The sequence below is a fragment of the Leptosomus discolor genome, chromosome 4 (genome assembly GCF_034619465.1).
Source record: "Leptosomus discolor isolate bLepDis1 chromosome 4, bLepDis1.hap2, whole genome shotgun sequence".
NCBI classification, from domain to species: domain Eukaryota; kingdom Metazoa; phylum Chordata; class Aves; order Leptosomiformes; family Leptosomidae; genus Leptosomus; species Leptosomus discolor.
In genome coordinates, this window is record NC_141394.1 from 83,248,539 (window position 1) to 83,270,717 (window position 22,179).

The following is a 22,179-nucleotide window of genomic DNA, read 5'->3' on the forward strand; positions in this document are numbered from 1 at the left end:
GCCCCCTTCCTCTCTGGGGGCTGCAAGCACAGCCCTCCCGCAGCCCCCAGCTCCCCTCTGGCAGCACAGAGCTGACCGGACAGGGCTCCTCCTCGCCTCCTGCCTCTTCCCGGGCACCGAGGGGACACCTTTGGCTTGGGGACACCTCTGCCCTCCTGTCCGACGGGCTGACGAGGCAGACGCCAGGAAAATGGGGGTGCTGTGACGGTGGGCTGTCTCCGAGCATCACGTCCCCGATCGCCCACCTGCCCCGCAGACCGAGCCGTCGCTCCGCAGCGGCCCCAGACCGGCTTTGGGGGACGACGTGGAAAGGAGAGCGGGGGAAGGGTCACACGCCGACACGGGGGGGTCCCCAGGGAAACCAGCCCTGCCCAGCCCCGTGGCCGCCTGCAGCCCCCCACCCTTCCCAAAGCGGGGCCACGAACCCCTTCCCAGCTCAGCCCCCTCAGACACCGGCTGCTCCTTGCTCCGGGGTTTAATTCCAGGGAACAGCACACAGCGAGGCCCCCAGCCCACCAGGGCTGCACAGCACCACAGCAGCCAGCACCCTGGGGCGGTGGGACAGGAGGACGGTGGCGATGGAGAGGCTGTCCCCAGGCTTGCACCTTTTTTTTTTTTGTGTGTGTGTGTTTTCTGGGATTTCGCTGCTGGAGAGCAGCTCTGAGCCGTCACAGCCTGCCGGTGCCTGGCACACGCGGTGGCGAGCCCGAACCGTGCCCGGCGTGAGAACAACATCCACGGCGGGACAGGAGAGGGGCAGAGGGGGCTGGGAGGGGATGGAGCCGGGGCTGGGTGTATCCCCAGGGTGGTGGCTGCCTGGATCCAGCCAGGCCAGGGCCGTGGGCATCCAGCGCCGGCTGCTACAGTTGCTCCTGGGCCAAAGAGCCCCCGGCTTAGGAAGCTGCATCCACCTGGAAAAGGTTGGGGCTGGTTGGGGCACGGCTGCCCACGGAGGGGCCAGGGGAGCACCCAGAGCATCGCCCAGAGGGGTCAGCACCCCCGAGCGCTGGGAAGCCCCTCTGGGATGAGCCTGCGAGGGGCAGTTCTGGTCCTCGGGAGGTTCGGCCCCTCCTGCCCTTTCCCCGGCTCCGGCAATGGCAGCCGCGGTGGCGGCGGTGGCACGTAGCCCCCTGGCTGGGCCAGATCCTGGCTGGGACCCGCATCCCCCAGCCCCGCGCCGAGCCAGTGCTGAGATGCTCTGCAGCACAGCGCACCCCCCCGGACCACCCACGCCCCACCTTGCCATGGGGATCCCCTGGCAGCTCGGGGTGGGGTGGGGGGTCGTCACAGCTGGCCCCACCGAGGTCCCTACCTGCGCCTGCTCCTGTTTGCTCCTCAGCTCGAAGGTGTCCTCAGTGCCGGACCAGCCCCAAAACTTCCTCAGCCTGGAAGGGAGGAGAAGGAGATGACACCCCTGGTGTCCCCCCTGCCCCGGGCCAGCTCCACCCAGGGTCCCTGTTCCCCCCCCCATCCCAGCCGGGGACGTTACCTGGGCCACAGCTTCACAGCCAGGAGGGCCAGGGCGGCCACGCAGATGATGGCCACGAGCAGCCCAGCCGCCACGGTGAAGGCCAGGAGGTGGGTGAGAGCTGTGGGCAGAGGGGAGCCAGGGCAGAGCCTCACCGGTGCCGGGGGTGCCGGCTTGGCAAGACCTCAGGGGGCCTTGGGGTGCCCCATGAGGGGTGAAGGGGACCCCAGGGAGGTGGCTGTGACAGCTGGCCAGAGGCAGGGGACACCCCTTGTCACCAGTGCCAGGTCCCTGGGGCTGGGACAGATGGTTAGTGGGACAGGACACACTGCGGGGGGGGGGGGGGGGTGTAGAACAGCACCATGCTGGGACCCCACAGGGACACTCACTGCCCCTGCCCACGTGCCCATCCCCTGCAGCAAAGGGACAAGGAGACTGGGATATTTCTGTGTGTCACCCTGCGCTGGACAGTGTCCTGTCCCCTGCCAGCACCCAGGGACGGGCGGGGGGTGGGGGGGGGGGTGTCACCCAGCACAGCGACAAGCAGCAGCACCGTGTTTTGCTGTTTGTCGAAGCCGAGCCAATTCCTCCACACTTGGGGGGTTTTTTTTGGTCATTCTGCAGCGTTCAAGTCCATTTTCGGCTCCCGTGGGCTTTTTCAGCCCTTTCATGAACACCAGCCCCCAGCCCCAGCCTGGGGTGCTTCGGGAGAAAGGGAACACCCAATTCTCACGGTAAACCCCTCCCTGTCTAAAGGCTCGTGGCCAGTCTGACCCATTTCTGCTGCTGCCGGTCACCCCCACCGCTCCAAAGGCATCTTTCTGGCAGGGTCCCCCGCTCCCCACCGAGCCCCCACCGAGCCCCCCGGCTCAGCACCCCGGGGTCGGGGCCAGCCCCACTCACTGCGCACGTCGAAGTAGGCGCCGGCCGTGGCGTTGCCCAGGGGGTTGCCGGCCACGCAGGTGTACTCCCCCGAATCCTCCGGCCCCACGGCCCCCAGCTCCAGGCGGAGGGCGTTGTGGGAGGGGGAGGCGCGGACCCCCGGCGCCGTGGCTGGGGCCAGGCTGGAGGCCAGGAGCCGGCCGCGGCGGTACAGGGCGATGGCGGAGGGCGGGTGGCTGTCGGCCGTGCACAGCACGATGCCCACCCGCCCGCTGCGGTTCTCCAGGAAGGTGCTGACCGACACGTCCCGGGGGGGGTCTGTGTGTGTGGGGGGAAGAGATGGGGCTGGCGGTGGGCCGTGGTGTGGGACCCCCCCTCCCACGCTGGTCTGGGTGCTCGCCAAGGGCTGCTTAACGCATCCCTCCTCCGGGCCGGAGCAGCTCCAGCGCACCCAGCTCGGGGCTGGTGGTTTCACACCCTCTCCCAGCCCTTCGCGCCCGTTCCCATCTGGAGGGTCCCCCCCGGGGTAGCTCCAAATCTGACTTTTGAGGGGCGTCACAGAATCACAGCACGGTTTGGGTCGGAAGGGACCGTAAAGACCATCTGGTTCCCACCCCCCCTGCCACGGGCAGGGACACCTCCCACCAGACCTGGCTGCTCCCAGCCCCATCCAGCCTGGCCTTGAGCCCTGCCAGGGAGGGGGCAGCCACGGCTGGATGCAGCCACTGCTAGAGAAAACCCCAGCGTTCTCTTCCCTGGGTGCAAAGGGAGAGGATCAGGGCAAGGAGGGGAGGAAGAAGAGGATGAAGGCCCCCTTGCCGCAGCAGGACGCGTGTGATGCTGGGCTGGGTGCACCCAGCGCGTCGAGGGCTCTGCACGGCGGCCCGTCCCCGCGGGGCTGGGGGACACTCACAGAGGACGCTGAGGCTGAGCGGGGCCGAGGCGGCGCTGCCCCGTGTCCCGCTCGCCCGGCAGCGGTAGGAGCCGGTGTCGGTGCTGGAGACGCGGGCGAGGACGAAGGAGCCGGTCGGTCCCTCCCGCAGCCACCGGTTGTTCTTGTACCAGGTGTAGTTGGCCTCTTCGCCCACCCAAGGGACGGCCGAGCAGGTCATGGTGGCTGCGGTGCCTTCGGGGACTTCTGCCGAGGGCTCAACCGTGACTGTGACCCCTGAGGAGGAGGAGGAGGAAGGCTGGGAAGTCTCTGTTGCCCGCTTGGGTTTGTAGAGGATGACACCATCCCCAACCCCCCCCAAAAAGGCTCCCCAGAGCCACGCTGCCACGGGAGGGCCCACCGAGACCCCGACACGGGGCTCCCCGTGGCTCGGGGCCATGCTCACCTCCCACATCCAGGCGCAGGGACGAGGACACGGTGCCGTAGCTGTTGTTGGCTGAGCAGACGTAGACCCCCGCGTCCCCCAGCTCCAGCCCCTCCATCCCCACCCGCAGGGAGTTGGGGGACGCCTGGACGGTAAAGCGGGGGTCGGCTGGTCCCCGCGTGGAGGCCAGCGGTGCGTAGCCGGGACCCCGGTGCAGGATGAGGTCGGAGGGTGGGAAGCTGTCGACGGTGCAGAGCAGGACGGCCTGTCGCCCCCCCCGGGGCTCCACCAGGGAGGTGAAGGTTGGCTCCTGCGGGGCATCTGCAAGGCGAAGGGCGGCTTTTCCCCCCACGCCTCGCCCCCAAAAAGGTGCCAGGGGGACTGGGAGGGTGGGGGGCAGGTTTAATGCTGGCTGAAGGGGCCGGCGGGGGGGTTAGAGAAGGGGCGGCGTGGGGGGGGGGGCTGTCGCGGGCGTATCGCGGGATGTCACCAGGTGGCGACACAGACCGTCCTCCCAACCGCAGCGCCATCCCTCCCGCGCTGCCCTGCTCCCCCCTTGGCCTGGAGGACCCCGGGTGGGTGTTTCCCCCCCCCCCCAGCGCGGCCGCCCCTCACTCACAGAGCACCCGGAGGGCGGCGGGGGGGGCGCGGCGGCCCCGCAGCCCCCTGCCCGCCCGGCAGGAGTAGGCGCCGGCATCGGAGCGCCGGGCGGCGGGGAGGGCGAGGGAGGCGGCGAGCCCCTCCGCCAGCCACCGCCCGTTCTTGTACCAGCTGTAGAGGGTCCCCGGGTGGGCACCCGCGTCCCGGCAGGTCAACGTCACGTCGGTCCCCTCGGGGACCTCGGCGGAGGGTCGCACCACCACCCTGACGGCTGGGGAGAGCGGAGCGGGGATGGCCCTCGTTGGCACACGGTTGGCCCTCGATGGCACATGGTTTGCCCTCGTTGGCACGAAGTCTGCCCTCGTTGGCATGAGGTTTGCCCTTGTTGGCATGAGGTTTGCCCTTGTTGGCACACGATTGGCCCTCGTTGGCACGAGGTTGGCCCTCGTTGGCACGAGGTTTGCCCTCGATGGCACATGGTTTGCCCTCGTTGGCACGAAGTTTGCCCTCGTTGGCATGAGGTTTGCCCTTGTTGGCACACGATTGGCCCTCGTTGGCACGAGGTTGGCCCTCGTTGGCACACGATTGGCCCTCGTTGGCACGAGGTTGGCCCTCGTTGGCACGAAGTTTGCCCTCGTTGGCATGAGGTTTGCCCTTGTTGGCACACGATTGGCCCTCGTTGGCACGAGGTTGGCCCTCGTTGGCACACGATTGGCCCTCGTTGGCACGAGGTTGGCCCTCATTGGCACGAGGTTTACCCTCGTTGGCACGAGGTTTGCCCTCGATGGCACATGGTTTGCCCTCGTTGGCACGAAGTTTGCCCTCGTTGGCATGAGGTTTGCCCTTGTTGGCACACGATTGGCCCTCGTTGGCACGAGGTTGGCCCTCGTTGGCACACGATTGGCCCTCGTTGGCACGAGGTTGGCCCTCATTGGCACGAGGTTTGCCCTCGTTGGCACGAGGTTTGCCCTCGATGGCACATGGTTTGCCCTCGTTGGCACGAAGTTTGCCCTCGTTGGCACGAGGTTTGCCCTCATTGGCACATGATTGGCCCTCGTTGGCACGAGGTTGGCCCTCGTTGGCACACGATTGGCCCTCGTTGGCACGAGGTTGGCCCTCATTGGCACGAGGTTTGTCCTCGTTGGCATGAGGTTTGCCCTCATTGGCACATGATTGGCCCTCATTGGCACGAGGTTGGCCCTCGTTGGCACACGATTGGCCCTCGATGGCACATGGTTTGCCCTTGTTGGCACATGGTTTCCCCTCATTGGCACAAGGTTTGCCCTCGTTGGCACACAGTTGGCCATCGCTGGCACGCGGTTTGCCCTCCTCGACGGCTGCCGGATAAAGCCATTCCCGGCTCCGAAGCCACCGTCCCCCTTGCCCGTGCCCAGCCCGGTGGGCAGCAGCCCCTCCCTGCCCTCCCTCCAGCCCCACACCCCCCTCGACGCCCTCCGCCGCCCAACGGCACCGCTGATTTGGGCCGTACCCCTCGATGCTGACGCCAACCCCAGCCCCTGTGTGTCCCCCCCTCCCCGACCCGCGGCGAGGCCGGACTCACCCCGCACACGGAGGGGCAGGGATGTGCGGGCGCTGCCGAGGGGGCTGCTTGCCCGGCACTCGTACTCGCCCTCATCCTCCTCGGAGGCCTCCCGCAGCTCCAGCTTCAGGGTGTTGGGTGAGGGGGAGACGTGGGGGCTCTGCCTGGGGTGGTCACCTCCCGTGGGGGGGCTGGAGGCCACCGGCTGCCCCCCCTTGAGCAGGGTGATCTCGGACGGGGGGTTGCTCTCCACGGCGCAGATGAGGATGACTGCGGTCCCCTCGTCGCTCTCCATGAAGGCCTTCAGCTGCAGGTTCCGGGGGGGGTCTGGGGGGGGACAAAGCACATCAGGGTCTGTCATGCTGAGATACTTCTAGCAGCATCCATCCGAGATCGGGAGGAGGGAGAGGGGCAATGGATTTGTTGCCGGGGTCTCAGGCTCTCCGGAGGACATTTCCAGGAGTGCCCCTCCACACAGCAGATTTATAAATTAAAGCCATCTTTTCCTAATAAAAAGGAAAAATATCTTACATTCTGACTTGCAACTACGCTATTTTTTTATGTCTTTTTTTAAACAAAGCCTGGTTTTCGTTTTCCAAATCAGGAAAAAAAAAAGAAACAACTTATAATCCTGCAACATTTCTCAAAAGCCAAAGATTTTTCCGTCCCAGTTTGGTCCAAAGCGTAAGGACAAACTTGGGGGCGTGTGGAGAAGCTTCACCGAAACCGTCTGCAGACGCCACGGGGCTGTTGGCCCAGGTCTGCTCCCCGTGGGCTGGACACAGGACTTGGGTATAAAGCTCGGCTTAGTTATCACCTGGGATGAAAGCTAGGGGGGTTTTGAGGCCCCCAAACTAAGCCAGGCCTTGCTACCCCCCAGCCCCTCCAGACCATGCCCCCAGCCGAGGGACAAGTATCCCCCCAAGGGACCTGCCTGCAGTGCGGCCGGGTCCCTGCCCCATCTGGGCACCAGCAACACCCCCCCTTGCCCCCCGTGGCAGCGTGAAGCCCCCCTGCCCGCGGGGACTCACAGAGGACGTTGAGGGTGGCGGGGGCAGAGCTGCGGGTCCGCGCCGGGGTCCGCACGGCGCAGTGGTAGGAGGCGGCGTCGGCGGCAGCGACGCTGGGGAAGGCGATGGCCGGGGCCGAGCCGGTGCTGAGCCAGACCTTGTTCTTGTACCAGGCGTAGCTCAGCACCTCCTCGCCGCCGCGCTCCACCGCGCACGTCAGGTTGACGGCGTCGCCTTCCCGAACGTCCGGGGAAGGGGAGATCCAGACCCTGGTGGCTGCGGCGGAAGGGGAAGGAGGGGATGCTCGGAGGGGGCTGGAGGGCGGAGGGTGGCGGGGTGCTTGGTGGGAGAGCTGGTCCGGTCCAGGTTGCTTGGGGCTCGTTCCCCGTCATTCCAGGCAAGAAGTGGTGAAGACCCCGCAGCCCCCTCCCTCCCTGGCAGCCCCTCCCGGCCGCTGCGGTGGCCGTAGGACAGCCTGGGGTGACGCCAGCTCTGCCAGGACGGTGCCATGGTGGGTACGGCAAAGCCGGCCCTCTGCCTCGCCTCCGAGAGGAGCTGCAGCTCCTGCGCCGTGGGCGGGGAGGGGGATACAGGCAGCTCTCTGGGAACACCCCTGGCATAGCCCCCGTCCCCATTAACACTCATCTTCCTCCCTTTCCTCTCTGGTTCTGTGCTGCCCGTCCCAGACCAGCTCCTCTCTGCCCTCCCTTCCCCACCAGCACCCTCCAGCAGCGCCTGCCTTCACCTCCTCGCCACAACCCGCTGCCTCCATCGCTCCCCAGTTCCAGGGGCCCCATCCCGCCCCGGTCCCGGGACTCACTGCCCGCCGTGAAGTTGGCCGCCGCGCTGGCGTTGCCGTAGGCGTTGCTGGCAGAGCACACGTACTCCCCCTCGTCCTCCAGCAGCACGGGGTGGATGCTGACCCGCAGCGCGTTGAAGGCCGAGGCGACGCCGAGCCGCGGCAGGGCGGTGGGCTGGGGCAGCGCCGTGGCGGCCACCAGCGCCTGGTCCTTGTAGAGAGCCAGCTCTGCCCGCGGGCTGCTGTCCACCGTGCACTGCAGGACCCCCCGCTGCCCCTCGGGGGTCTCCAGGAAGGAGGTCAGCACCGGCACCCGCGGAGGATCTGCCCAGGAGGGTGAGCGAAGCCTGAGTCTGTCCCCACGGCCCCCCGAGGCTGGGCTGCTTGGCTCCAGCTCCGGCCCGGGAGGGGTCCCGTCCCTCCCAGGTCCTGGGTGGCGTCGCCTCCCCCAGGCTCCTCGGACACCCCGAGGGGTTTGCAGCAGCTCCTGGGGCAGCAGCACCCACACTTGCAGCAAAGCAAAACCCTTTCTCTTCCCACGGTTTTCCCCTCCAGCCCAGAAAGACATTTCTCCTCAGCTGAAGGCTTGAAAAACTTGGGTGACTTCAGGTCGGTTGAAACATGTTGTTTCAACAGAACCAAAATACTTCTCACTGCATTTTTTTCCCCCCTTTTTCTGTGACGCAGCAGGCAGGTGAGAGCTGGGGCGGCCACAGTGCTTCTCATCGGGAAGTGCGGCTTGAAAGGGGCCGTGTTCGACTGGTTTTGATTCAGACCGGGGGTTTATTGAGGAGCTACGCCCCCACAAACTTCCCACCTTTAGCTCTTTGGTATTTACTAAGGGCAGAGGGTGTTTCGCTACGAAGCGTGCGGCGCTCTCGCTCAAACCCAGCCGCCCCCTGCGCGTGGGACACGCAGCGTTTGGGGACGGTGCCGGCAGCCAGGGCCGTGCGAGGCGCCTGCTGTGTGCCAGCCGCAGCCCTGCGCGGCCCAGCGGCCCTGCTCAGCATCCCACCCCCGGCACCATCCCACCCCCAGCACCATCCCACCCCTGGCACCGTCCCACCCCCGGCACCATCCCACCCCTGGCACCATCCCACCCCTGGCACCATCCCACACCCAGCACCTTCCCGCGCCCAGCACCATTCCAGGCACTATCCCATCCTCAACACCGTCCCACCACCAGCATCATCCCAGCACCGGCAGCATCCTAGGCATCATCCCATCCCCAGCACCATCCCACCCCTGGCACAATCCCATCTCTGGCACCATCCCACCACCAGCACGATCCCACCACCAGCACCGTCCCGCTGCCAGCACCATCCCAGGCACCATCTCATCCCTGGTACCATCCCACCACCAGCACCACCCCACGCCCAGCACCCCGCTCCCCCCGCCTCTGTTCCCAGGAGGGTCCCACTCACAGGAGACGCGCAGGGCGACAGCCGGCGAGACGCTGGTCCCCGAGGGGCTGCGGGCCCGGCAGTGGTAGGAGCCGGCGGCGGCGCTGGTGACGCTGGGCAACGCGAGGAGGTTGTCGGGGCTCTCCTGGAGCCGCTCGCTGTTCTTGTACCAGGAGTAGAAGGTGTCGTCCTGGGGCTCACCCGCCACTTGGCACGTCAGGGAGACGTCGTCTCCTTCCCGCACCTCCGCCGCCGGCGAGACGACGACTCGGGCGGCTGGAGCACGGAGAGACAACGGCACTGGGTATCCATGCTGGAGAGAATTTGTGGCTCCCTGTCCCCGTTAGCTGACCCCCACCCAGCTCCGTCACTGGCGGTGCCCAAGGGTTTGAATTCAGGTGCCTGGCGCCGGGGGCGGGCTGTGAGCCGGCACCTCCGGAGCGGCAGCCGGAGCCTGGGTGGGATCCAGCGGCACTGGGTGGGATCCAGCAGCACTGGGTGGGATCCAGTGGCACCGAGCGGGAGCGCAGACACCAGCTCCCCTGCGGATCACGTTTGGATCGCTCGGTCAAAGGGCCGGATCCCAACCCAAGAAATGGATTCAGCCCAGGATCCCCGCTGACCCCCCGGGTAACCGGGGTGCCGCCTCACGCCGGCGTCTGGGTGCAGAGGCGAGGGGATCTGGGTGCTGGTTGGGCACCACCGGGTCCCCGCTCATCACACCCCAGCCCCTGCCCGGGGACACCCCCCAAGCCCCCAGCAGGGATGGCGCCACCCCATCCCCCCCGCTGGCGAGCTGCTGGGGAGGCGGGCGGAGGAGCGGCTGAAGAAACCTCCCCGCGGCGCAGCCGGTGCCGGCCGCTGCCACGTCTGCCGTGGCTTAGCCCAAAGCCGTGTCCCTGCGGTGGCCCGGGGACGGGCAGGACCACAGCCGGCCACCGCGGCCCGGTGGTTTCGGGTCGGCCGGCACGCGGTACTCACTCTGCACGCGGAAGTACAGGCGCCGGGCCGCGGTGCCGTGCGCGGTGGTGGCCGTGCAGCGGTAGCTGCCTTCGTCCGCCGGCGTCACCTCCCGGATCTCCACCCTGAGGGTGTTGGGGGCGGCCGAGACGCTGACCCGCGGGCTGCTCCCTGCCTCGCTGGTGGCCACCAGCTCCTCGCCCCGGTGCAGGGCCAGCCGGGCGGGAGGGTTGCTTGCCACCGAGCACTGGAAGATGGCCAGGCGGCCCCTCTCCGTCTCCAGGAATGCCGTCAGGCGGGGGTCCCGCGGCGGGTCTGGGCAGGACGGAGAAGGGCGGCTGAGCAGCTATCGCTCCCCACCACCAGATCTCTGGGAAGGGGAAGGTCTCTGCTGGCACAGGACCCAGCGGGGACCGCACCACCCCCAGGGTGACCACGCTGTCCCCACGCCCAGCAGCCGCCCTCACGGGTGGTTTTGGGGGCTGCGCTGCACCACCCGAGCTTTGCACCCGCAGGGCCGCGCGCCCGCGCTCAGCGGGACGGTAAGGACGCGGCAGCCGGTGGCACGGGAGGGCGGACGCCGGCGGGAGGACGCCCCAGGACGTGCTCAAAGACCCCCACGCGCTCCCACCTCTGCCCAGCACCGGCACAAGCGTCCCCCAGCAGCCCGTACGTACACAGCACGTCCAGGGCGACGGCGGGCGAGCTCCGGCTGCTGCCGCCGGTGGTGGCCTGGCAGCGGTAGAGACCCGCGTCCGTGCTGGCCACTTGCCGAAACACCAGGGAGGCGGCCGAGGCCTCGGCGAGCCGCTGCCCGTTTCGGTACCAGGTGAAGTTGGGCAGAGCCGGGGAGAGGCTGCTCAGCCGGCAGGTCAGGTTGGCGGCGTGGCCTTCCAGCACGCGGGAGGATGGAGCCACTGCGATGCTGGCAGCTGCGGGCAGGGGCAGGGGCAGGAGGCAAACAGGCACGAAGTCAGCCGCGACGGCCGGCGTCAGGGTGCACAACCCCTCCAGAGCCCGGCGAGTGGCTTTGCAGCTCTTCCAGGAGATGGAAGGGATGGTTAATCCTGCAATGCCGAGCTGGAGCAGCACCCTCTGGGGTGAGGTACCGGCCACCCGGGGCCATGTCAGCCCAGAGATGATGTCCCGGCAGGAGGGGACCCGTGGGGACTCGCCCAGCAGCGCTTTGCTCAGCATCCCCGGTCGCACACAGGCAGGGCTCAGCAGTGAATCCCCGCCAGGAGCTGGAGCCCTCGCTATGGCCCTGGGGGAACCCTCCGAAACCCCCAGGATTAGCTGGAGGGGCTGGCACGGGTGACTTGTGCACCCCAGCTCTTCCGGGGTGGATGCTGCCGATACCCTGGATTTCTCAGGTATGTGGCCTATTCCTGCTCCTTCTGTCCTTCTGCCACCGTCACCCTTGGTCTCCTGAGCTTGTCTCCTTCCCTGCCATTCCCTCCCCTCTCCCAGGATTTTCCCAGACACCGCGGGGACGTGTGGCAGCTGGCTCTGTCCTACCCACCACCCCCACCACCGCCACCACACTCACTCTCAGCCCTGAAGTCCACGGCAGCGCTGGCGTTGCCCTGCGTGTTCCCGGCCCGGCACACGTAGGTCCCCTCGTCCTCCAGCACCACCTCCCGGATCTCCACCTTCAAGCTGTTGTAGGACAAGGTGGCGTGGACCCTGGGGTTGGGGGCTGTGGGGCAGCCCCACGTGCAGGCTATCGCTTCTTCTCCTCTCCACAGGGTCAGGTTGGCCTCTGGGTCGCTCTCGACGGTGCACTGGATGATGCCCAGGCTCCCGCCTTGGGTCTCCAGGAAGGAGCTCATCGCCGGTTGCCTCGGTGGGACTGCAGGGTTAGAACACTCCGGTGAGGATATTACGGGTTCCGGAGGCCGGGAGAAGCCCAGGGGCCTGAGGGATCGCTGCTTTCCAGTGCCACCCCAGCAGCTCTTGGGCATCCCACCCTCCCTCCAGCTGCCAGACCCCAGGGTCCCGCATCTGCCAGCTCCCTGCAAGGGACCTGCGTGCGCCGGGCGCCTCTGATGGCACCTCTGCTGTCACCTGGCTTGAGCTCGGGGTCCGGGTGTCCAGCCCTGCCCCAAACCCTGCGGCAGATCTGCAGAGACCCCAGTGGTTCGGGCACCTGGGGTCCAGTTGTGACCCACACCTCCTACCGCGACTACAGAAAAATGCCGTTTTGTCAGGACTGAAACATCCTAATTGTACTTTTTCTGGGTTGGTATCAGGGAAGATTTTTATTTTACGGCACAGAAAATATTTGGAGGGCAAAATCCAACTGGGAAATAATTTTCACTGGGATCATTTATTGTTCTGAGAAAACAAATTTAATTTTGTGGGACGTTTTAAAACTCTTTGGTTCTCGGGAATCTTGAGACCCTCCAAATTTCTCCTCCCCCAAACTCGCGGATTTTCCCTGCAAAAGGGAATTTTCCACCCTCTCCACATTTCTGCCCAAGACCTCCTTGGCCGTGCTTGGCGGTGGGGTGGGAGCAGTCAGGGGCTTCCCAGCAGGACCACCCAGCCCAGCCCCAGCACCCCCCTCGCTGGCTGGGGTGTGAGCAGGGGGGCAGCCCCCCCCCCCCCCCCGGCAGCACTTACAGAGCACACGGAGCGGGACGGCCGCTGACACGTCGCTGCCATTGCTGCTCCGGACTCTGCACTGGAAAGCTCCTGCGTCCTCGCCGCGGACGGAGGGGAAGCGCAGCGTCGGGGCCGAGCTCTCCCGCAGCCGCCTGCTGTTCCTGTACCAGGTGTAGAGGGTCTCCCCCGCCGCCCCCCCAGCCCCCAGGCACGTCAGGGTCACGGCCGCCCCTTCCCGCACCTCCGCCGCGGGCTGGATCAGGACCTCCGTCGCTGGAGGAGGGATGGGAGAGGGACGTCAGGGAAGGAGAGGAAACCTCTGCCCAAGCCTTCGCCCTTCCCCTGGCTCCGTCCGGCCAAGGCCCCGCGCTCGCCTTGCCTCTAAGGCAGGACCCCCGCAGCCCCCTCCCGCGCAGGAGCCCCCGGCGGCTGCGTCTTCGGTGGGTGACGTTCCCTGGGGACACTGGCCATCAGCTGGGCTGTCTCCGCCCGAGCTGTTCGCCCCGGCTCTCGGCCACCAGTGGAGACAAACGGGGCCTTTCCCGAGCCTTCGCCTGCTCTCTCCGAGTGCCCGCGCTCGGCCGGGAGAGCTGCTCCCAGGACAGGCTCGGTCCCCTCTGCCCGGCACCGCCGGGCGGCCACCGCAGCCAACCTGAAATGGGCCCTGGCTGAGCACTGTGGCACCCAAACTCGGGTTTGGTTTCTCTGGAATTGGACCCTGAGGTCCGCTTTGGTTTCCTTGGGCACCCTGAGGGTGAGGTTCCTCCTGGACGTGGTTTTGGGGGGCTTTTCTCTCCTCCTTTTCCGTAGCTGCTGCCTCGGTCACCCCAAACCATCAAGGCTGGGGGAGCCGCAGGGTGCAGGGGGTTCGGGGATCGAGCAGGAGGAGCCGGTCCCCGCCGCCTGCCCGGGCGCCGGCCACCGCTGGGCTCTTGCGGGGACGGGGAAGAAAGAGTTTGGACAAGCTCACCGCGGGCGACGAAGGGCTTGGCGGCGCTGGCGTTGCCGTAGGGGTTGCTGGCCACGCAGCGGTACTCCCCGCTGTCCTGCGGCCCCGCGCCGCGGATCTCCAGCCGCAGGGCGTTGCGGGAGGCGGTGACCCCCAGCCGCTGGCGCGGGGCCGCTTGCGACCCGCTGGCCGCCACCAAGGCGCCGTCGCGGTAAAGGGCCATGGTGGCCGGGGGGTGGCTGTCCACGGCGCAGCGGACGATGGCCAGCCTGCCGCCCTGCGTCTCCTGGAGGAGGGTGATGGTGGGGGTCCGGGGGGGGTCTGCGGGAGGAGAGAGGATGCTGCAGCTCGGGAGGTCCCGTTACCGGCACACGGGGCACGGCCAGCCCCGACCCGCGCGGCTGCTCCTCCGAGCTGCTTCCCCCCTCCCGTCAGCGGGTTATATTTACTCACAGAAACGTCAAAGCCAAACCCAGGGCTGTTTCATTTTTCCCTTGACTTGCAGAAAAAGCTCCTGAGCTGTTATTATCATAGCTGGCTCCTCGGTTAGTAACCTCCCAGCAGCTGACGTGACGGATTAGTGGGGGAGTGGGAGACGCTGCAGCGACCGGACGGGTCCCTGCTGCTGCAAAGAGCACTTCACGGTGCCTCCAAATGCGGGGCGTGAGCGGGAGCGGTTGCATTCGCAGGAGCTTCCACCCAGGAGGGCTGGAACCCTCCTTTCAACCGGACCCGGGGTGTTTGGGGCAAAGACTTTGCTTTGGCTTCGGGGGGATTTGCACAGCCCCTGGCACGAAGGGACCCTCGCCTGGCAGGGACCCTGGCAGGAGCCGTGGGCACTCACATGTCACGCTCAGGCCGACGGCCCGGGACGTGTCGCTGCCCCGGTCGTTGGTCACTTTGCAGGAGTAAGAGCCGGCGTCGCCGGTGGCCACGCGGTGGAAGAGCAGGGTGTGCGCCGCGCCCTCCCCGAGCCAGGCGCTGTTCTTGTACCAGGTGTAGTTGAGCTCCAGGCCCTCCCCGCCAGGGACGTCGCAGGACAAGGTGGTGGCCGTCCCCTCCCGCACCTCGGCCGCGGGGCTCACCGAGATCTCTGCAGCTGATGGAGACGGGACCACGTTCGGGACGGCCTCAGGGGCGGGAGAGCAGCCCCCCACCACCCAGCCCCCCACCCCTGCAGCGCAGCGTGGAGGCTGGGGACGGGCAGGAGCCCCGCTGGCCTCCCCCCAGGGGCAGCGATGGAGGCGTTTGGGCTTGCTCTTGGCCACCGACTTGCCAGCTGGGGCTCAAGTCCTGGCTTCCGTGCGAAGCCCCAGGGGCAGGACTCCTGGGGGGCGCAGCGGCGTCCTTCGCCTCTCACGGTCTGCACGGGGGGGCTCGGGGGGGAGCAGACCGGCCCCACCAGCTCCAGCCTGGGGCGGGGGGGGTGATGCTCCCCCAGTGGGGCGATGCTCCCCGGGGGGGGTCTGACAGGGGCAGGCTCCTCCTGGGTGACGCGGTGATCTGGGGCTTGTCTCTACTGCGGGATCTGAGGGAGGGTCCTGGCTCCCCCTCCCCGCAGACCACCCCGGCTCCGAATCCCCACGAGCTCTGACCACCTCCGTCCCAGCAGCGGCAGCGAAGCCTCGCAGCCAGCTCCGCTCCCCAGGCTTGGCTGGAAATCCCTCCCTGCCCCGTCTTTGGGGCTCGCCGTGAGGGGTGAAGGGTGCAGGTGTGGCACGATGGAGGCATCGCCGTCCTCCACCATGGACCCCCCAGCTCCTGGACCTCTCACCAGTACTGGTCACCTCGCCCCTGCCCCCCTGAGCCTGGACTTACTGGATAAACCCCCTCCCACGGCCCCACTCCTCCTCCAGCAGTGCCCCAGCCTCGGGGAAGCTCCCCTGGCACTTACAGAAGACGTAGAGCGTCACGGCGGGCGCGGCACCAGCCCCGGCGGCGTTCTCGGCCTCGCAGCGGTACTGCCCGTAGTCCTCGCGGCGAACGCCCCGGAGCGTCAGGATCCGCTCGGTGCCCACGGCCACCCCGTCCTTGTACCAGCGGTACCCCGAGATGGGGGGGTAGCTGCTGCTCGCCTCGCAGGCGAGGGACACCGTGTCGCCCACGCGGATGTTCTGCACGGAGGGGTTGACCGACACCTGGGTGTCCTTAGGGGCGTCTGCGGGGAGGACAGACAGACAGACACGGCTGGGCAGGACCCAGGGGACGCTGCCGTAGCCCGTCCTGCTGTTTATACACGTGGGTCAGGCGTGGGGAAAAGGGGGAGCTGGAAAGGGGGGGGCAAAGCTGCGGTGGGCTTGCCAGGGCGTGCCACGGGGCTGGAGCTGGCGCTTGAGCAGCGTTTGTGGCACCGGCGCTGGCTCTGGCCGTGGAGAGTCGTGGGGGGCGAGGAGAGGGACGGAGAAGCAGGGGGAAACTCTGCTCTGGGTTTTTGCAAGGGGCCCCGGGAAGGAGGCAAGGGAGGAGGCACGATGGGTGGCAGGATGGGGACCTGGGTGGTGTGGCCGTGGCAGAGGTGCCTCTGTGTGTGTGTGTCCCCTCCCCTCCCCGCACCGCTCAGCCAGCCGCCGTGCAGAGCCGCCCCACGTACGTCTCACCCGCAGGACAACCTCCCCGGTCGCCTTCCTGGAGCCGTCAGAAACTTCGCAGAGCAGCTTTTTGGAGTGGTCCTTCCAGGAGAAGGTGGTGGTGAGGGTCAGGCGGTGGCCGACCCCGCTCGTGTCCAGCTGGACCCGGCCGGACACCGTCGAGACCTGGGGGTCGTAGCCCGCCCAGCGCAGGGTGACGGTGCCCAGCGGGCAGACGTAGGGTGTGGAGCACTCCAGGGTGGACGTTTGCCCCTCGGCGTGCTCCTCGCTGGTGGCAGTGCTCGGGTGCTCCAGGTCGTCTGGGGATGGGAAGCAGAGGGTGGGCAGGCAGGCAGGGAGCTAGGGGCGGGGCGGGGGGGTGGGGATATCTCACCGCCGTACCCACCCGAAACGCTCAGCATCACGTCCCGCGCCGCAGACCACCGGTCGCCGTTGACGATCTCGAAGCGGAACCTGTAGGGCCCGCTGTCCTCCGGCGTCACCCCCCGCAGCAGCAGGGTGCAGTTGCGAGCGGCGGGGTCCCCCAGGAGCTGGGCACGGCCCCTGAACCGAGCATCCCCCTCCTGGGCTGCCGAGTGGTACACCAGCGTCTTGGCGCTGTCGTAGTCCTTGTACCAGATGGCCACGATGCCGTCGGCGGCCGTCACGTCCTCGGGGTAGCTCAGGGCGCAGGGAACCACCACGCAGGAGCCCGTGACGCCCCGCAGGGACTCGGGGTAGGTGACCCCCCACGAGCTGAGGGCTGGGTGGGAGGGGAGGCAGCGGGAAGGAGGGGGTCAGGGTGCCAGCCGTGCCGGTGGGCCGCTGCCGGCTGGCCCAGCCGCGTGGTCCGCAGCCCCCTGCTCCCCTCCTGGGACCCACCGGGGCTGCCCCCCATCCCCTCAGCTGCCTGAAGGGGTCGTGGCAGGCAGGGAGGGACTCTGGGGGGTGGGAGAATGAGGGGGGGGAGGCAACCCCCCCCCCAGGAGACAATTTCGAGGTGGAGAAGGGGGAGATGGCGGGGGAAAGCCGGCTCTGCGGGCGGTGCTCTTGGGCACCGGCTGGGTTCGAAAACCAAAACCTCGATGACTACTAAACCCAAGAACATTTGGCCTCCTGGCCCTCCAAAAGATTATTTCCTTGTTCCCCCACCACCACCTCTGGCTCCTTGTCCTTTCTGTCACGCCCTGGCTGTCCCCCTGCCACCCCGTGCCCACCCCATCCCTGCCCATGGGGACCTGCCCGTCGGGAGGGGGGGGCGCGGGCAGAGCTGAGCACGGCACGATTCGGCACGTGCCGGCAAATCCCACCCCACCCCGAGCATCTGCTGCACCACGGCCTGCGGGAAAGCCAGGAGCGGGTCCCCAGCACCCATCCTGCCCGTCCCTCGGGTGTCCTGGCAGGACCAGGCCATCAGCGCTCCCGCTCCCACCCATCCTGGTGCAAATCCAGGCCACCAGCCCCCCGCAGGGGGCAGGAGGCGGCGGGTCTCTCGGTGACACCGTACCTGGGGTGACGAGGCCGGCCAAGAGGACGAGCCACAGGGGCCGGTGTGTGGCAGCACCCCGGGCGCTGCCGGGGGTCCCTGGGGGCAGAGGCAGGGCGGGCTGAGGCCACGAGGGCGGGAGGTGGCCCCTTCTCATGGTCGGCGTTCGGCAGAGGGGACCCTGACAAGGAGAAACGGTGGCCAAAGGCTTTGAAACGCTTCACACCTCCACGGAGGGTAAATCCTGCCGGCAGCGACAGGACCCCTCCCCAGCGTCTGCCTCCGCTTTTGGGTGGGATTGGGACGGCTTTAACGAGGGGGTTGTCCGCTTTTGGTAGGCTTAATGGCTTTTTGCGAAGCAAACTGACGAAATTATTTTTACATTTTAAAAATTATTCTGTGATGAACAAGACCTTTTCTCCATTTTTTTTTCATTATGATGGAAATGAATTAATTGCTTGATTTCAGTTCAGATCTTTATCGAACAACCTCGCAACCCTTCCAGCCTGAGCGAGGCAGCTCTTCCCTCCCTGAGCCAACCTTCGCCTCCTTCAGGGCTCTGTCGCTTTGCTGACACCTTTCCCTCCAACACATGCTTTGAATTTCCTCGCTGCTGATTCGGCTTGGGGAGGTATTTCAGACTCCAAAGCACTTCAGTTTTGCCTGGGATCTTTCCTGGCCAAACCAAAGCACCCAGAGCAAACGGAATGGCCCCTGGGTGACCATGCACGTGGCGGGTACCACTGCCCCGGCCCCCCCGGTGTGGCAGGGCTGCAGGGGGGGAGCTGGGGACCCTGCAGGAGACAGAAATAACCGTGGGATGGGGGCGAAGGAGGAAGGAAACATCGGCTCAGCACCGGGGTCCACTCCCCAGCTCCCCGGCGGGCGCCGACACCGAGTTTCGTTTCTTCTGCCACTTCCCCGGGTTTCGGTTTCTGGGTGCCCCATCCTTGGTGGGGACCCTCACTGCAGGACGGGGACCCTCGGTGCAGGATGGGGACCCTCGGTGCAGGATGGGGACCCTCGGTGCAGGATGGGGACCCTCATTGCAGGATGGGGACCCTCGGTGCAGGATGGGGACCCTCAGTGCAGGATGGGGACCCTCATTGCAGGATGGGGACCCTCACTGTAGGACGGGGACCTCAGCTCCCACCCGCCCCGTGCTGCGGCCGGGGAACACGCCAGCGCCCCGCTGCTGGTCAGCTCACGGGAATGAGAGCATTTGCTAAGATTTCTCCCCAAAAACACGTGCGACAGCCTCTGCATGCGCGCGCACGTGCGCGAGGCGGCGGCGGGCTGGGCCCGGCACGCTGCCCGCGCCAGAGCAGGACGTGGGATGCGTTGTCACCTCACAGCGCCCAGGCGAGACTATTTAGATGTCACGCACTGGGAAACAGGGGGGGGAAGGGGCAGTTACGCAGGGAAGGACCCTGTAACACCCTCCTCCGCACCCACGGCCTGAGCTGCCGCCGGCCGGTGCGCGGGACAGCCAGCGAGGTCCCCGCGAGGGCTCCCGTGCGCGGCAGCCACCCCACCGCGGTGCTTTTGCCCCCGGCTGCCCTCCCCTCCGCGGCCACCCGCCCCACGGCGAGGTGCCCGGGAGGAGCTGGTGCCACCCTGCCAGCCCCGCACAGCGTCCCGCGGGCGCCTCGTCCCAGCCTCTGCCCCGGGTGTCCCCATCCCAGGGTGTCCCCGGGGAGCAGTGGCGTTACCTGGGGGTGCCTGTGCCTCCGGCGGTGCGGGCTCCCGAGCCGTGGCATCGGGGCTGGCCCAGGGACGGCTATTTATCCAGTTGCGGGGGGTGAGGAGCCCAAAACCTCATCACTTCCCCGTTCAGGGGTTTGTCCCTGACGCTGCTTTTTGGGAAGTGGCTGACATCATCGGTTATTTCTTGCCTTTGACTGATTTGGGGCAGTTTTGGGGCAGGGTACCCCCAGGAAGGCTTTTTGCACACCCCAGCACCCCAGGATGCGAGGGCCATGGGGATGCCCGAGCAGCATCGCTCTCCCAGCACCCCAGAGCCCCTCGGGGCATCCTCGGCCCCGTGCTGTGCCAGAGCGGGGCAATACCCCAGCCCCAGGGCCACCCACCCACCCACCCAGCACCCCCAGAGGGTCTCCGGGCTTAGGGCTCTGCTGGGATCCCCCTGCCCAGGGCTGCTGAGCCCGCAATGGGGTGCAGGTGCCTGTGGGGATGGCGATGCCACTGCAGCCGCCGTGCCACCTACCCAAGTCCTCCCTGGGGCCACCCGTCACCCGCAGACTTCATTCTCGCGGGTCATTCTGCGTGTTTTTTCTGCTCAAAGTGAGGAGAGGTCTCCTCTAGCCCTCCCGAAGGGGCTTCCCAGCTCCGGGGGGATGCAGGGGCTGCGGGGGCCGCCTGGCCGAGCCCAGGGGGTTTGCACGGAGCCTGGGGCACCATCCGCCTGGGTTTTCAGGAGGAGGACCCAGAGGGGCCTGGGAGAACCCACACGAGGAGCAACCAGGAGCAAAACCATCCCAGGAGCTTGGCTGCCCCGAGCCTGGCCCTGCGGCGTGGCCATGGGGCAGGGGCTGAGCTGATCGGTGGCCGGTTTGGGGCAGGATCCAGACCCAGCCTCTGCCGCCGGGGCCTGTGTCTGAAGGAAAGGGACCCGGCGCCGTGGCACGAGCCCGGCTGTGCCCTGGGCAGCGCCGGCAGCTCGGATTCGATGCCCCGGGGTCAACGCTCCACCGCGTGTCCGAGCGTGGGAAACTGCCCTCCGGGACCTGGCGCAGCTGCGCCGCGTCCCACCGTCCCCCCCCCCAGCTGCTCCGTGTCCGTGCCAGGCTTGACTCAGCCGCGTCGGGTGCTGAGCCAGCAAGGCAGGAGCGGCAGCTGCCGGCAGCCCCGGCGAGCCCCTCGGGCTGTGCCGCCCGCCGCCAAGCAGCTCTGGTGGAAGACTGGTCCCAGACCCCCGCCGGTGAGCGGGGAACCGGGCTGCTGGTGAGCGGGGAACCGGGCTGCCGGTGCGGGGAGGCTGTGCCAAGCCTGCGGCGGGGGCACCGCGCGTTGCCAGCTCGATTTGGGAAGCTGCTGAGCTGCGTTTCCCGACACTGCGCCGAGTGAGGAAACCCTGACTTTGGCAAACGCGGCCGTACGGCATCTGGGCTCAGCGTGGCCCGTGCCAGGGCTTCTGCAAAGGGCCGGAGCGGCCATCTGGCCCCGAGGCAGGAAAGCCTGAGGCAGCTCGACCCAGCTCCAGCCCTGGTTCTGCATCAGCTTCCTCAGCTTCCTCTTCCCTTTCGGTCCCTTTGCGCCACTTTTGCCGGAGCGGGCGCCGCCTCCGCAGCGCCCTTGCACAGCACGGTGCTGGGTGCCGCCGTCCCCGCTCCAGGTTTGGGGGCTGCCGAGCCTGGAGGTGGCCCTTCGCTGTGCAGGGACCCCCTCTGCGGCGCTGGTGGGAATGTGTCCCCACGGTGGGCAGCAGCGTGAGCCCAAAGGTGGGGAGTCGGGGGTAGAGCGGCACCCCAGCTCCACAGCGTGGCGAGCCCTCCGCCGGAGCGGAGCCTGCTCCTGCCAGGATGGGGTGGGCTTCTTGCCCGGGGGTCTCGGGAAGGACAGAGTCAGGTCGGGCTTGCGAGCAGAGCCCAGAAGCTCTCCTCAAGCGCGGGGGGCAGACCCAGCCCAGGCTTGCCAGTGCCCGAGACGATGGGTCTTGTCCAGTCCCTTTCAAAGAGCCATTGGAATCCCGCTCCCATCTCCAGGACAGCCAGGCTGGGGCAGCCCCCGCGGGGCCTCGTCCCACCCTCTGGGCATGTCCTCGGCGTCAAGAGCCTTGTCCCCAGGTCCCCAAGCCCCGCAGAAGCCCAGGAGCTCGGCAGACGGGTCCGAAGCGAGGTGTTGGCAGGGACTCCCTCGCCCGCTCAGCATCCCCATCTGCTCGTCCCCCCCCGCCCCCAGCCAGCCAAGCCTCAGGGACCCCCAAACCAGTGACAGGGGCAGCAGCAGAGGTGCCTGCCCCCTAGCCCTTCGCCCCCCGCCTTCATCGAGGCCCTGGGCAGCATCCAGAGCTGAGCCCCGTCCAGTTCCTCTTTCCAGGTCCCAAGACACGTTCCCCCCGGGTGGTGGCCATCTGCGAAGGGGAACCTTCTGGGGAAGCCGAAACACGTGCAGAAAACGGGGGAAATCAGTGAAAGTGTGCAACACGCCAACCTCAACCCGTGCCCCGCGCCCCGGGACGGAGGGGTGGCCGCAGCTGCAGCCTGGGACGAGCGTCTTCTTGGGGACAAAGCTCTCCCCACCTTGTCCCGTGGGGCTCCCCCTGCTCCCCATCGTGTCTGCTGGCGGGGTCCTGAGCACACCGCGTGGCCAGGGCTGGCGGAGGGATGGCAAAAGCCAAGGGGAGGCGTGGGGAGGTCAGTGGGAGGCAGCTTGCTCCTTGCCCGGGAGGAATGCGGGCTGGCCCGGCGTGCTGGAGCGATAAGGGGCTGCCGGGGGGGGAAAGGGGGCATCCCAGGAATTCGAGGTGTGGGCTGTGGGAGGGAGGGGAGAGGAAAACATCAGTGGGAAGAGCGAGCATAAATCAGCCGTCCCGCCCTGGCTGGCGGGGCTGTCCCAGGGGTCCTCCCCCA

General features: G+C 67.5%; 1 protein-coding gene across 1 annotated transcript; it reads right to left on the minus strand.

The window, feature by feature from the left end:
- Positions 1 to 225: 225 nt before the first annotated feature.
- On the minus strand, positions 226 to 17,744 carry SIGLEC1 (sialic acid binding Ig like lectin 1). The gene is made up of 22 exons (XM_086464880.1): positions 17,609 to 17,744; positions 16,508 to 16,864; positions 16,125 to 16,421; positions 15,429 to 15,692; positions 14,379 to 14,633; positions 13,556 to 13,855; positions 12,604 to 12,858; positions 11,528 to 11,830; positions 10,656 to 10,910; positions 10,000 to 10,293; positions 9,040 to 9,294; positions 7,637 to 7,939; positions 6,838 to 7,092; positions 5,828 to 6,133; positions 4,286 to 4,537; positions 3,643 to 3,987; positions 3,264 to 3,518; positions 2,372 to 2,668; positions 1,490 to 1,589; positions 1,239 to 1,385; positions 673 to 872; positions 226 to 548 (listed from the first exon to the last, which is right to left on the minus strand). The coding sequence occupies exons 1-22, from the start codon at positions 17,742 to 17,744 to the stop codon at positions 226 to 228; spliced, it is 5,754 nt and encodes a 1,917-aa protein (XP_086321006.1).
- Between the last annotated feature and the right edge of the window lie 4,435 nt (positions 17,745 to 22,179).